This window comes from Kogia breviceps, chromosome 13 (genome assembly GCF_026419965.1).
Source record: "Kogia breviceps isolate mKogBre1 chromosome 13, mKogBre1 haplotype 1, whole genome shotgun sequence".
Classification (NCBI taxonomy): domain Eukaryota; kingdom Metazoa; phylum Chordata; class Mammalia; order Artiodactyla; family Physeteridae; genus Kogia; species Kogia breviceps.
The window spans coordinates 74017423-74032070 of record NC_081322.1 but is presented as its reverse complement, the minus strand read 5'-3'; the positions used below and the strand labels follow the sequence as shown (position 1 = coordinate 74032070).

At 34.0% G+C, this 14648-nt stretch overlaps 1 protein-coding gene across 4 annotated transcripts in view; it reads right to left on the bottom strand.

The window, feature by feature from the left end:
• The window catches only part of STXBP5 (syntaxin binding protein 5), a 157836-nt gene that overhangs the window by 37673 nt on the left and 105515 nt on the right, over positions 1-14648 (bottom strand). For 2 of the 4 annotated variants that reach the window (XM_059083446.2, XM_059083450.2), the window contains exons 18-19: positions 13869-14020; positions 3969-4034 (exon numbers count right to left, since the gene is read on the bottom strand). In XM_059083446.2, the coding sequence (XP_058939429.1) occupies positions 3969-4034; positions 13869-14020 (218 nt within the window). The remainder of the gene's footprint in view (positions 1-3968; positions 4035-13868; positions 14021-14648) is intronic. The other 2 variants (XM_067010979.1, XM_067010980.1) reach the window with 1 other exon arrangement.

Sequence of the window (14648 nt, the reverse complement as noted above, 5' to 3'; positions counted from 1 at the left end):
TTAATGAGGTAAGAAATATTTTATTTCAACTGTGACTTTCAATACGTGTATCTAATATTTTTATAATTAAGATTTTAGTCCTTTTTCCTTAAAAAGATGTTCCTAATTTTCACTGTATTTCTTTAATTTCTAACAAACTTTTTATTATAAAGGGAATCCTAAGTAGTATTCTAGTTGACTTTATTATTAAGAGTCAAACTACCTATCTTTTTTTTTTTTTCCGGTACACAGGCCTCTCACTGCTGTGGCCTCTCCCACTGCAGAGCACAGGCTCTGCCCCAAACTACCTATCTTTATAACACATTTCAAATGATATCTCACCCATTAAAATTTTCACCATCTCTCCAGCTATAAATCTCCTCCCCTTCTTTGAACTCCTGTAGAAGTTCACCTGTTACTTCTCTTATGATGTTAATCACTTAATGCCTTGTATTTTAAGTTTACATACACCTGACCTTTCCCACGGAACTGAATTGAGAAGCTGGGACCCTATCTGATTGATATTTGCATCTCTTTTGGACTCAGTGGAGTGCTCTTCATGTAGGAATCTCTAAGTAAACATCTGCTGAACGAATAAAGTTTTTCTGCTAGAAATGACTATCTAGAACATAACTGGAAGTAAATAAAATGTTTTTTCTATGCTGATTTCTTTCTTATCTCAGTGAAAGTACTGAGCCTTAATAAATAAGGTCAAAATTTGACCTTCCCCCACGAAATCGTACTTTCTTTCTGTGGCCAGGTGGAAAAAAAACATCCTTGAAGTCTCTTCTCAGACCAAGTAAAGCCTGTCAACATTGGCAGGATCCAATTACTTCTAAAACAGTCTTATAAAAATTACTCTTTTAAAACTATGTTATTTTTGCTAAATAGCATTTACAGATCCTCATAAATCCTATATCAAAAAATATCACATAAGTAACACTGAGCTCAGCAACATTTTCAGGAATAGAAATAGGATACACTCCTTTTTCACATAATATAATTCAGAATTAAAGAAGATAATGGTTATGAGAAGATGTTCATATACTTTAAAATATTATTCATCTCTGATACTACATAACCACATGGATGTACAAAAATTTATTAACACTTGTTTTATTTGATATATTTCATATCAGACTAATAGCAAGATAGCATATCTGAACATGAATATAAAATTATAAAAATGTCCAGTATTTCTAACATAAAAATAGGCAACATAAGCCGTAAATGTGAATAAAAGCAGATATATTTTTCCCCCGAACTGAAAATGCCTACTACCAGTTGTCATAACTTCTGTGACAGCTCATGAAAAAGTTCCAAAAATGTTTTTAGCGTTTCCTACTTGAATATATTTTAAAAATTAGATTAAACAAACACATAAAATACATACAGCTTTTGTTTTTTTCTAGGGTACACAGAAACTCCTGAGGGCACCATCTCATGGTATGTAGCCTTGGGTTTTCTTCAATTTGAAATGCATATATACATATACATATACATACATACATACACACATAAATTTTGGATGCAGCACTAAAATATATCCCAACATTAGAGAAGTGCTCAGTGAAGCAATCTGAGTTCTTTGAAATAAAGATCAAATGAAGATGGCAGAAATAATTTTCTATGTTAATTCAGGATGGCAGGATTAACTTTCTATTTCAGAGAGATTATTGGTTTATTTAAAGATAAATGGAAAGGGAAAACTATATTCATAATTTGGATTTTCTCAGGATGATTTTTGAATAGAGCTTTGATATTAGTTGGCCAAACTGTTCAGATCACAAATCTTGATTACAAGCTTTAAAAGCTTTTCAGAAGTTTCTCTTCAACTATACGTATTATTTCAAGTGAACATATTGGTTTTGATAAAGGGCATATGGCTACTTTTCATTTTTATAATAGAGGTCCTCTTAGTGTTTATTAGGAATTCAGTTGAACTCCTAACCCACTTTTTATACATTTCTTCTCTCATAAACACAAGTGTTGTTTTCTACTAACTATTTCCAGAGCTTTATTTTAGTTTCTATGGTAGTTCTTAGTATGTATGCATGACTGACATCCATCTCCCGGTATATGAAACATGTTTTAGGTACAACTATTGTCTACAAAGTGTGGTTTGTTTTTTGTAAAAGCAGTCTTTTCTGATATGCATGAATGAATATAACTCTTCAGATAACTCTTCACTCTTTCAGAACATAATCAAAGACTAAACTAAATAAACTAAGAGTTTATATGTAAAGATAAGAATTTGTGATTTATCAATGATTTCTGAGGTCACAATTTTTACTATGCATTTCAAACTCACCTAAAAATATGCCTGGTGTCATACAAATTTCTGCATGTTAAAACTATATTTTCTTTTCATGTGAACCAAAGAGCACAGTATATTTGAAAATGCTGAATGATGTCTGAGCTTCTCTGGTACAAAAGAGAACCTGGAGGGTTTTTACCAGTATGCATTTTTTATATTTATTTATTGAATAATTATACTGAAATGTACTTACATATTTATCTACAATTACCTCTTGCTGGGTTATTCCAAATTGCTAGAAATATACACCTACTGAAAGTCTGACTTAGGGTGAAAAGGAGTATTAATTTATTTGGGCTGAATCTTGTTAAAACACATTTGATAGTCATTTAATGTATTGAAAGACAATATATCACATGTCCAAGTTATCAAATGTGGCTTATAGTCTTAACATATTGACAAGTGCATTCATATGGCCTTTAGGGAAGGTGAGAACATCAGAATAGTACTGTATATGGTTGGAGGAAGAACAGTAATAATTGAGATATTATCATTCTAAATCATATTCAGAAATAACTCTAGTCCTGTGAGATGGGAGGTACGTATTGCTCCATATTATTTGTTCAATGTTATTCTACCAACGTTCAGCCTTAATATTAGGTGCTAATGATATGAGTGATTCCTGTATTCCATGTTTTATTGGTGTAATGAGTGTACTTAAATATGAAATTTGAATATTAAGAAAACCAGAAGGTGCATATATTTTAAGAAAAGAAATGATTAACTTGAGCAATATCAGGAAAATGCAGTTTTAAAAAGAAAACCTCACAAAAGTTCTATTGGTCCTAGATCTCACAGGATGGTAAACTGAAGTATGAGGGAGTCAAGTAAAATGCACCTCTTAATTTTTCCCATTCTTGAAATTATTTCTGATGTAGAACTACCTAAGCAAGGATCAAAATCTAAGAACAGTGTTACTTTACGTTAAGAACAATCTTTCCAGTAGAAAGCTGATAACAATTCCCTGCCAGAATGATTTAATAAATACGTCAGTTAAAATTGTGAAGTTAACCTTATTAAATTTTGGCAAAGTTTCAATCCACTAAAAAAATTAGTGAATTCAGGATCCTCTTAATTGTAAGCAGACTCAAAAAGTAATGTTACTCTGAAATATTAATATATACATAGGTTACATAAGACTAATATACGGATAAGAAAGGACAAATGCTTTAATACAGCTATAAAATTATATCTCATATTACTTTGATCAAAAACAAAAACAAATGTAACTAGTCTACAATTATTCTAACTGTCCACAGTCACCATTAGATAATAAGTGTTAAAAAATCTTTTATAACATTTAGGTAAACATTATTCATGGATTAGAGCACTATTCTACCAGATGACTCCAGGCATGCTGAGAGCAAAGACAAAACAGATGACGAAACCTCTGATCCAATGGTAAGAAGTAAAATACATTTTCCCAAAAAAGTATAAATATTAGAAAGCTAAGTAAACAGTTACACGACTCTTAACAGGTAATAGCTGTAGATTTTTATCTAATGCATTTCTTTTCACTTAATGAGAATGCAAAGAATACAGTTATGACTTTAAGAATAAATATGTGACACAAAAGTTCCCTGTAGGTGTGTTTTAAACACTTATCTATAAAAATTTGACAAGCTGTACTTTTGCAGAAGTATAATTATTAATAAAATAAAAACCAAATTACCAGAAGTTGGAGATTTGCAGCGATCTTCTGGGACTACAGTCCCTTCACTAATATCGCACAGACCTGCTAAAAAACAAAACCAAAATCAAATCACACCGCAAGTTTATATAAGTGCAGTTTTGTCTCTTATTTACAGTATGTATTTAATGACAGTCCATTAAAAAAAAAACCCAGCAGGTTAGCAGACTACGCTGGCATTGATACTCTGCTCATTAGTTTTGAGATCAGAATATAGGAGTATTCTGATATTATAACACCTCAAACTAACACAGCAGTCATCAGATAAACAAATAAGAAACAATTTCCAAAAGAGATAATCTGCTAATTTTCAGGGACATTAAATATAACACAGGATTTTGTTTAAAGTCGGCAATTTGAGGGCATATGACATACTTCTTATTGGATTTCACCTGAAGGAGAATAAATACTTGGTAATAAATTTAGTGATTTTTACATCATAAGGACTCTCAACTCAAACCTCAAAGTGGTTTCCCCTAAGTATATCTCAAGTACCTCCCTTAAATATCACTGAATAATAATTAAGAAAATACTGTATGTTCCAAGTTTGCAATATTTAAAATACGAGCATACCTTGTTTTACTGCACTTTTCACTTTGCTTGTATTGCATTTGTTTTACAAATTGAAGGCTGTGGCAACCCTGCACTGAGAAAGCCTACAAGCACCACTGTTTTCAACAGTGTTTGCTTACTTCGTGTCTCTATGTCACATCTCAATAATTCTCATAATAATAATTAAAAAGTCTGAAACATTACATTTGTTATGGTGATCTGTGACTGGTGATCTTTGATGTTACTATTTTAATTGTTTTGGGGCATCATGAACCACGCTCATGTAAGACAGCAAACTCAGTTGATAAATGTGTGTGTTTTGACTGCTCTACTGACCCGCCCTTCCCCCATTCCTCTCCCTCTCCTCAGGCCTCCCTATTCCCACAATATTGAAAGTGGATCAGTTAATAACCCTACAGTGACCTCTAAGTGTTCAAGTGAAAAGAAGAGTCAGTCAGTCACTCTCCTTTCTCTTTAAATCCAAAATGAGAAATAATTAAGCTTGGTGAGGAAGGCATGTCAAAAGCCCAGACAGGCTCAAAGCTAGGCCTCTTGAGCCAAATAGTTAGCCAAGTTGTGACTGCAAAGGATAAGTTCTTGAAGGAAGTTAGAAGTGCTACTCCAGTGAACATATGCATGATAAAGTGAAACAGCCTTAATGTTGATATGGAGAAAGTTTCAGTGATTTGGATAGAAGATCAAATCAGCCACCACATTCCCTTAGTCCAAAACCTAATCCAGAGGAAGGCCCTAACTCTCTTCAATTCTATGAAGACTGGGAGGTGGGGAAGCTGCAGAAGAGTTTGAAGCTAGCAGAGCTTGGTTCATGACATTTAAGGAAAGAAGCCATCTCCATAACATAAAAGGGCAGAGTGAAGCTGCAAGGGCTGATGCAGAAGCTGCAGCAAGTTATCCAGAAGATCTAGGAAGATAATTAATGAGGGTGGCTATACCAGACAATAGGTTTTCAATGTAGATGAAACAGGGCTCTGTTGGGAGATGCCATCTAGGACGTGCATAGCTAGAGAGGAGAAGTTAATACTTGGCTTCAAAGGACAGGATGACTCTCTTGTTAGGGGTTATGTAGCTGGTGACTTGAAATTGAAGCCAATGCTCATTTACCATTCTGAAGAATCCTAGGAACCTTAAGAATTATGTCAAATCTATTCTGCCTATGATCTTATATACATGGAACAACAAAGCCTGGATGACAATACTTGTTTATAACGTGGTTTATTAAATCTTTTAAGCCTACTGTTGAGATCTACTGTTCAGAAAAAAAGGTTCCTTTCAAAATATTACTGCTTACTGACAATGTACCTGGGTTACCCAAAAGCTCTGATGGAAATGTACTATGAGATTAATGTTGCTTTCATGGCTGCCAACGCAACGTCCGTTCTGCAGCTCAGGGATCAAGGAGTAATTTCAACTTTCACGTCTTATTATATTTCTTAAATAATATTATATATTTTTTACATATATTTCTGTCATTTTGTGAGGCTATAGCTGCCATAGATAGCGATTCCTCTGATGGATCTGAGCAAAGTCAATTGAAAACCATATGGAAAGGATTCACCATTCTAGATACCATCAAGAACATTCGTGATTTCATGGGAAGAGGTCGAAATACCAACATTAACAGGAGTTTGGAAGAAGCTGATTCCAACCCTCATGTTTGACTTTGAGAAGTTCAAGACTTTAGTGGAGGTAACTGCAGATGTGGTGGAAACAGCACGAGAACTAGAATTAGAAAGGCAGTCCAAAGATGGGACCGAATTGCTACAATCTCATGATAAAACTTTAACAGATGAGGAGCTGCTTCTTATGGACGAACAAAGAAACTGGTTTCTTGAGATGAAATCTACCCCTGGTGAAGATGCTGGGAAGATTGTTGAGATGAGAACAAAGGATTTAGAATACTACATAAACTTAGTTGATAAAGTAGCGGCAGGGTTTGAGAGGGTTCGATTGTGAGTAAAATTGTGAAAAGAAGAGCCAATCGATGCAGCACACACCACTGTTGTCTTATTTTAAGAAATTACCATACCCACCCCAGCCTTCGGCAGCCACCACCCTGGCCAGTCAGCAGCCTTCGACACTGAGGCAAGACCCTCCACCAGCAGAAAGGTTATGACCTGCTAAAAGCTCAGATAATGGTTAGATTTTTTAGCAATGAAGTAATTTAAAATCAAGGTCTATACATTGTGTTTTTAGACATAATGCTACTGTACACTGAACAGACTACAGTATAGTGTAAACATAACTTTTATACGCACTGGAAAACCAAAAAATACACGTGACTCGCTCGATTGCCATATTTGCTTTAATGTGGTGGTCTGGAACTGAACCTGCAATATCTCCGCGGTATGCCTGTACTGCACATTACTTATCTTCTAGGGCTATAACTCTTAAAAACTATACTATCACATTTTTAAAAGAGCTCTAAAGAAATACTTTCTTTTCACAGATATATATGAATCATATAAAACTAATCTATCTTATAGGATGGCCTCAATTCTTAGGAGAAACCCTAGCAAGGTATTTTACTCTATAGACAAAAACTATAAGATATGGCAAAATGCAAAGTAAACAATATGGAAATTAATTTGCTTGGAGATTGAAATGAAAAGAGTTCTTCCAAAGTATTTATAAATTACAAATAAACACAAACCAGGAGCTTGGGATAGCTGGGCAACAGACAAGAGGCTGCATGTCTAGGCCTCAGAAGTTGTCAGGCATGATATCGACATATGTGCACGTATGACCAGTATCTGCTTTTCTATTCCTCTGGTAAAATTCATGATGTCACAACCTCTACAGTCCCTAAGAAAGCTCTTACATTAACATTTAGAGAACACTGAGTACTGAATTGGGCTTATGAGGAGTGTTTTCTACTTTGAACTATATATTATTTGTCTTCATTGGATAGGAAGCTTTTGAATGACAACAAGTAGTTTTTTTTCTCTTTTTAACTTTCATCGCACTAAAGATTTTGTTAAAAAAATAATAAAACTAGTCTTTACAGTTCTAAGATGAAAGATGTAATTACAGGTATGCACTTATTAATCTCTGACAAAATATCTGTATATATAAATAAACTTTTTCTTGATAAAACACTAAGATAGCATGTCTTTAAACAGTAGTGATATACAGAAATAATCTAAGTGTCCACTGGTGGATGCACAGACGAAAAAATGAGTTATACATATACAATGGAATATTATTCAGCCACAAAAATGAAAGATATTTTGCCATTTGTGACAATGTGGATGGACCTTTAGGGCATTATGCTAAGTGAAGTAAGTCAGGCAGAGAAAGACAAATACCATATAATCTCACTTATATGTGGAATCTAAAAAGATGGATGGTTGCCAGAGGTGGCGGAGGATGGGAAGAGAAATGGGTGAAGGGGATCAAAAGGTAGAAACATCCAGTTATAAAATAAATAAGCTATGCAGATGTAATGAATACCATGATGACCACAGTTAATAACACTGTATTGCATATTTGAAAGTTGCTAAGAGAGTAGATCTTAAAAATTCTTATCACAAGAAATAAAATCTTTTAAACTACGTAAGGTGATGGATGTTAACTAGACTTACTGTGGCAATCATTCTGCACTGTATACAAATATCAAATCATCATATTGTATACCTGAGACTAATATAACATTACATGTCAATCATACCTCAATTAAGAAAATAAATAAATAGTAGTGATTATACAGTCCAGTATTACAATGAGCCTGGTACTAAATAAACTTTGAAATTTAAAGCCTTTGGTATTTTGTCAACTACTACTAAACTCTATAAAAATGTAGTATGAGATGTAATTCCCATTCTTAAAATAGCCTAGGAAGAAACATTTAAGAAGCTAAATTAAAGAGTGTGATAGTGATAATTTAATTCAGATATTAAATTACTGAATGAGCTAAAAACCCCTTCCGTGCCTTCCACCTGACTCATGGTAAAAGCTGAAGTCCAGCTCCATATGACTGGTTGATGTATATGACCCTATGATATGACTGTGGCATATATTATGTGACTATGGTGTATCCCCTCTGATGTTATTTCCTCTCCTTCTACGTACTTCCCCGTCTCCCTTAATCTCCCTACTTCAGCCACACTTCCCGTTCACTGTAACCTTGAACTCACCAGTTACACTGCTTCTGAGCCACTGTACTTGCTCTTCTCTGCCTGAAATGTTCTCTCTACAGACATCCTCACGGAAAACAGCTGTCTCCTTTAAATCTTTGCTCAAGATATTTTATTTAGAATATAACACCCTTGTCACTGATATTTCAAATGCCCCTCATTTAATTATTTTTCCCTTTGGCACTATTATGTAACTTACTGTACATTACCTATCTTTTAAAACTTCTGTCTTTTCCAGTATAATGTAAGTTCTATGAGAACAGAGATTTTTGTCTGTTTTATTACCTGTAACAGTGCATAGCACATGGTAGGTGCTCAATAAATATTTGTTGAATAATTGAATGAATATGTATGAAAGGATTTCATAGCATATAATCTAATCCATTTTCTCTGTTGCTCCCAGATTCCCTTCAAGCAATATTCCTAGCAATACAGTTATTTAGGTTTGGCCCAAATGTATCCCAACCCAATTAGCTAGCTGGTAATAAATGACAATTACACAGTTCTTGACACATTTAACTCTCACTGAAGCCAATGAGGTAGACAGTATTATCCTCATTTTACAGAAGAAGAAACTGAGGCACTGAGTGTTTCAGGTATCTTATTCAGTGACAAACACCTACTTACATCTAGAGACAGTCAATTTCATTGTCATTGTAATAGATATTTTACTGGCCAGAAGTTCTTGAGTACATTTGGGCCCCAAATTGTTTTCTCTATAGCCTGCTTTAAAAAGAGGAAGAAATACAATATAAATGGATAACTTAAAATCTTGTGTATCTCTCACACTAGCATATTCAATAGTTATGTCAAATTATTGGCATACCTTAAGTTGTGGTAACAGAACCACCACTTGAACGCCAACAATATTCCAGTCACAAGATAAGGCACATTATACATGCCCTTTCACTTAATAACTACACTAACTTTATGAGGTGATCACCCCCATTTTGAGGACTCTGAGCCTCAGAGTAGCATCTTCTCTAATATAACACACATAAAAAGAGGGCTGAGATTTAACACAAATCTGCCTAAACTAACAACAAAACCTCTAAGCATGTTCACATGAACTGCCTGAGCCAGTTTTTTGTTCTGTATTCATGTAATTATCTTTATAATCTAAACATAGGACTTAACATTTATTGCTGATAAACTTCATTTCCCTGGTTTAAGCTTATGATTTCTATCTATAATTACCTTTGGGGTTTTTATTCTGTCATCAAATGTATTAGTTATCCTTTAAACAGCAAAAATAAGCACACCTTCTCTTTCAATTGTTTAAACAGGAAGTTTAATTAACTATTTAAAATGTTCAACAAAGCATAATCATGTTATTCAGTATTACATATTGACTAACTGAGGCACACTACATCAAATTAGTATCAGGCCACAAACCAACCCACTAGGTACCATGCTTTAATCCAGGAGTTGGCAAATGTTTTCTGTGAAGGTCCAGATTGGGTTTTGGGGCCAATTTGTCACAACTACTCAGCTCTAATATTGAAGCACAAAAGCAGCCACAGAAAACACCTAAGTGAATTAGCATGGTGCTGCTCTAATAAAACTGTATTTCAAAAGCAGGCAGTGGGCCATGGGCCAGATTTGGCCCGCAGACTGTAGTTTGCCGACTCCTAATTTAATCTTGCAAGCATTAAATTGAACTAGGTATTTAGGTCACTTCCACCTGTCTGGTTCACTAAAGTATCATGGAATTCTTTATCAAATACCCAATTAACTTCAGGAAATATTATGTCAACAGGCTGCCATGAACAATCAATGTAGCTACCAGATTAAAAAAGTAATGCTGATTTTGGAGCAACTTACTTTTAGTGAATTACTGCTGACTTCTATTATTATCTCTATTTTCAATATGCATGTAAGGCATCAACTACTTAGCAAATCATTCTAGAATTCTGACTTGACTTGTAAATCAAACTTACTGATTTGTAAAATATTTGACCTTCATCAATTGGGGGTACCGTTTACAAATTTTCTTTTTTTTTTTGCAGGCCTCTCACTGTTGTGGGCTCTCCCGTTGCAGAGCACAGGCTCCGGACGCGCAGGCCTAGAGGCCATGGCTCACGGGCTTAGTTGCTCCGCGGCATGTGGGACCTTCCCAGACCGGGGCACGAACCCGTGTCTCCTGCATCAGCAGGCGGATTCTCAATCACTGTGCCACCAGGGAAGCCCTACAAATTTTCTTTACAAATTCTCTTGATATCTTTTCATTATTGCTTGGTTTGCCTTATTTGCATAATGTGGCTTAAACCTTAATTTCTCTTTATTATTTTTCATAATTTCCAGAGAGAAAAATCATTCTTAATGGAGAGTTGAGAAACAAAGTGATTTAGTTCTATACTCTATTTTTCAACTATCATTGCAAATCATCCTTAAAGTGGTGTCCTAATCCTTCCTTTACTATATTTCCACTGTAACCAAACATTTTGCTATATTTCTCATTTTGGGGAATTCAGCCTTAATTCAACACAGTACTTATTGATCTATGCAACATTTTTATCCATCCTTGACTGTATCCCTTATTTCTTATATAGTCTCTTTCATTTCTTATAAGAAACACAAAGACAGAAATTTCAACTAGTACTGCTGGGCTATTTCTCTTTTACTGTCATCAAAAATATTGACGACTTGACAGTAACTGCAGTTGTAGAGCCCCGAACTTCATTTTTAGAGCCTCCTCTCTATAACTTTTGAAAATATCTTTCCTAAAGTCTAGATACAGCTTTGTGCATCTAATTTCCTTCTTTATTAAATTCTATATTTATCTATTTCCAAGCCTAAGTAAGCACTTTTTCTCATGTGTCTATTACTTTCACATCATTAATTAGATATTATATTCAGAATAGAACTTTCCTTTTTGTGTCCTTCACTGAGTGAAAAAGTGACCAGCAAAACAAGATGTATATTATCACGTTTCACTTTTAACAGAATTAAGACTATCAGCAGATATATATATAGGTAGTTGAAATACTTTATCACTACCTGTCCCTGTGACAGTTTCATAATTTTTATTATGAAAATACTGTAGATATTTTATACAGCTATAAAATATTTAAACTTAAACAGTAACATTTTATCTTATAAAATAATTTGAGTGTCATCTTATTCTTTACGAAAATATATTAGCACCTATTAGTAGCAAAAAAAAAAAATTTCTCCATTCATACTGATCTATTACAAAAGATAGAAGGACAATTTCATGGTACTTGGGCTACACTTCAAGAACATATTATAAAGTATACACTTTAGCAAAAATATCATTTTCGTATCAATGCAATTAAAGAATTAGTACCAATTAGTCTACATTTGATTTTATTTGAAATAGAAATAATATATTTTAGAAGGCACAAATATTCTTAAAATGTTAAAGTATGTTTTAAAATAATGTTCTTTTAATTTTTATTTAAAACATAATCCTAAATATTGTTCAAGTGAGCATAACAACAATAAGTAAATATCTTAAACTGATGAAAACTCAAGTAGCTCTCTTGTGCCTAAACATGTAACTCTTCAATACAAAATGAAGCAAATAATAAAATGAATAATATTGTAAGCTTTACTGTAGAATAAAGTAGCATGCAATGGAATTCAAGAAAAAAATGTAAAATCACACGGTAGAACTGGTCTCTATCCTTGGATGAATTTAGGTATTTAATTTCTAGTAATTTTATGTAAACTATGATGAGGTACCAACAAGAAAAGAAATTAATTAATTTCAGGAGTAATAAAACTTTTACTACTCCTCTATCAAGACAATGTTTAACTTTCTGACACTAAATGTTAGTTCTTTATAAAGAAACTGGATTATGACACAAACATTTCAATAGCTGTTTTCATATACATATTATGAGATGAATTTAAATAGTGAGTATATTATTTTTGATATAGGATGCTTTAATAGGCTCTTTTAAAAATAAATGAGAAAAAAATTAATTTTACAGACAAAATACACTGTCATGACTTTACCGACATGGAATAAACAACTTACTTAAAAAAGAAGAACGGAGTTTTTTCACAGATTCAGAATATAAGCTAGAAACGCCGCACATGCAAGAAGTCACAATCAGCATACCTTAGTGAAGCAACGAAAAGCAGAAGGAAAAAAAAAAAAGAGACAAAGATACTAGAATGGTATGATTGTGACAACAATTTCTGCTGAAGATAACACATGACAAAATGATCACACAAACAAAAACAGAAAAAATATTCAACTATCACCAAAATGATAGTAAGGTCTACATCCCATCACCTTTTTCTTTTCTTCTCTCATGAATTATGAGAAGTATTTAGTATCAGCTAATAATGTCCTGAAAGCAACTGAGAAATGAATCTCAGAAAGAATTTTAATTCAGAGAGATTGAGTTAGGAAGTATAGATCAGAGCTTCCCAATGGCATTCTGCAAATGAGTTAAGTCTGCCTCAGATGGAGTTCCCCTCAATCCCTGGTCCAGCTGGGCAGGTCCTGGGGAGTCTGGAGCCCAGGCCAGTTACTGCTAGAGGCCTCATTAATATATCCCTATATGCCAGAGATCCAGGGCCATTTTCTGTGTGTGCCATGAGGTTTGGGGAAAAAAAAGGTGAGGAGTACTATTATAAACAGCTAACTATACATGTGTTCCATGAGGAATTAGTATTAAAACATTTAAAATAAGACTAATTACCTAGCAAACACAAAAGAATGCTATGGAGAGAATTCTTAATGGATCTGGGCTTGGACTGAATCAAAGCTATCAGAGAATGCTGTATTTCATACAGTTCAAATTCACTTTTGCATCTACATTATTTTTTCACATGGGAAATGATTCCTTTGAATTAAATAGTCAAAACAATAAACTGTTGGTCTCATAATACTAAACAATAAAAGGGACAGAACTGTGAAATTAACTTTTGTTCTGTAATAATGGATGAATTTTCCTGTCATTATAATTTAGCTAAAGAAGTCTGAAACTGTGGTTCTTTCCCAATGTTAAATAAAATCCTAGAATATTAAAAACAAAAAGCATAAGCTAATAACAACACAAAACAAAAAAGCAGGCTGATACAGTTTATACAAACAGATGAAATCAGACAAGCTATCTACCTAATGAAAGTACTTATATTCACAGAAGTAACTCAGCATTTATGGAAATCTCAAAGCTCAGGACTTTTTTCTTCTTACCTCCTGAAGGTTGTCGAGATTTACGAGGAGATCGGGGTTCTCTCCGATAAGGATCACTGGAGCCACATAATTCAATAGTGCCCAGGTTGAGGAGTACTGCTTTCTGGAGGTAGTCAACCATTGCAATGCCACTACAATTGCCAAAAACTACCCTAGGAATAGGGAGAGAGCAAATATTTTAGCACAGATAAACAGCTGCAAGAAAACGTATTGCAGTCTACAGGGCTAAAAAATCATGATGGGTCTTTAAGAAAATTCCTTTTGAAACAAAACACTATTACAGCCATGCAAATACAGGTTACATACGCCTTCTGATGGAACTGTGCAGATCTCCTGTGGATATTAATGATTACAAATTAATATAGAAAAAATTTGGCATAGGAGTTGAAACTTAACCAGGGACATAATTCTCCACACTACGCAATATGACATCTATTTTTCTGACTTGGGGTATTCTGAACGCCTCAGGGAAAGACATTCCCTCCCACTAGGGAAGTAGGGGATTATACCTTTGGAAAAGTTTTGGTAATGTCTACAGTCAAGAATAAAAAGTAGAAAGCATAAATCTTGGAGGCCTCCCTTTGGACTATTCCAAATACCTCTCAATTATGAGTCGGGAAGTACAAACCAGCTATGAATAAAGCTACTATGAATAAAGGAATTTTACTCTTTTAAGATCCCTTAAGCCAGGAAATGAAAGCTAAAATATATAGAGGGGCTATATAAGTAAGTAAAACAGGCCAACTAAGGACTGTGGTGAACTGGAGAGTGGACAACGCA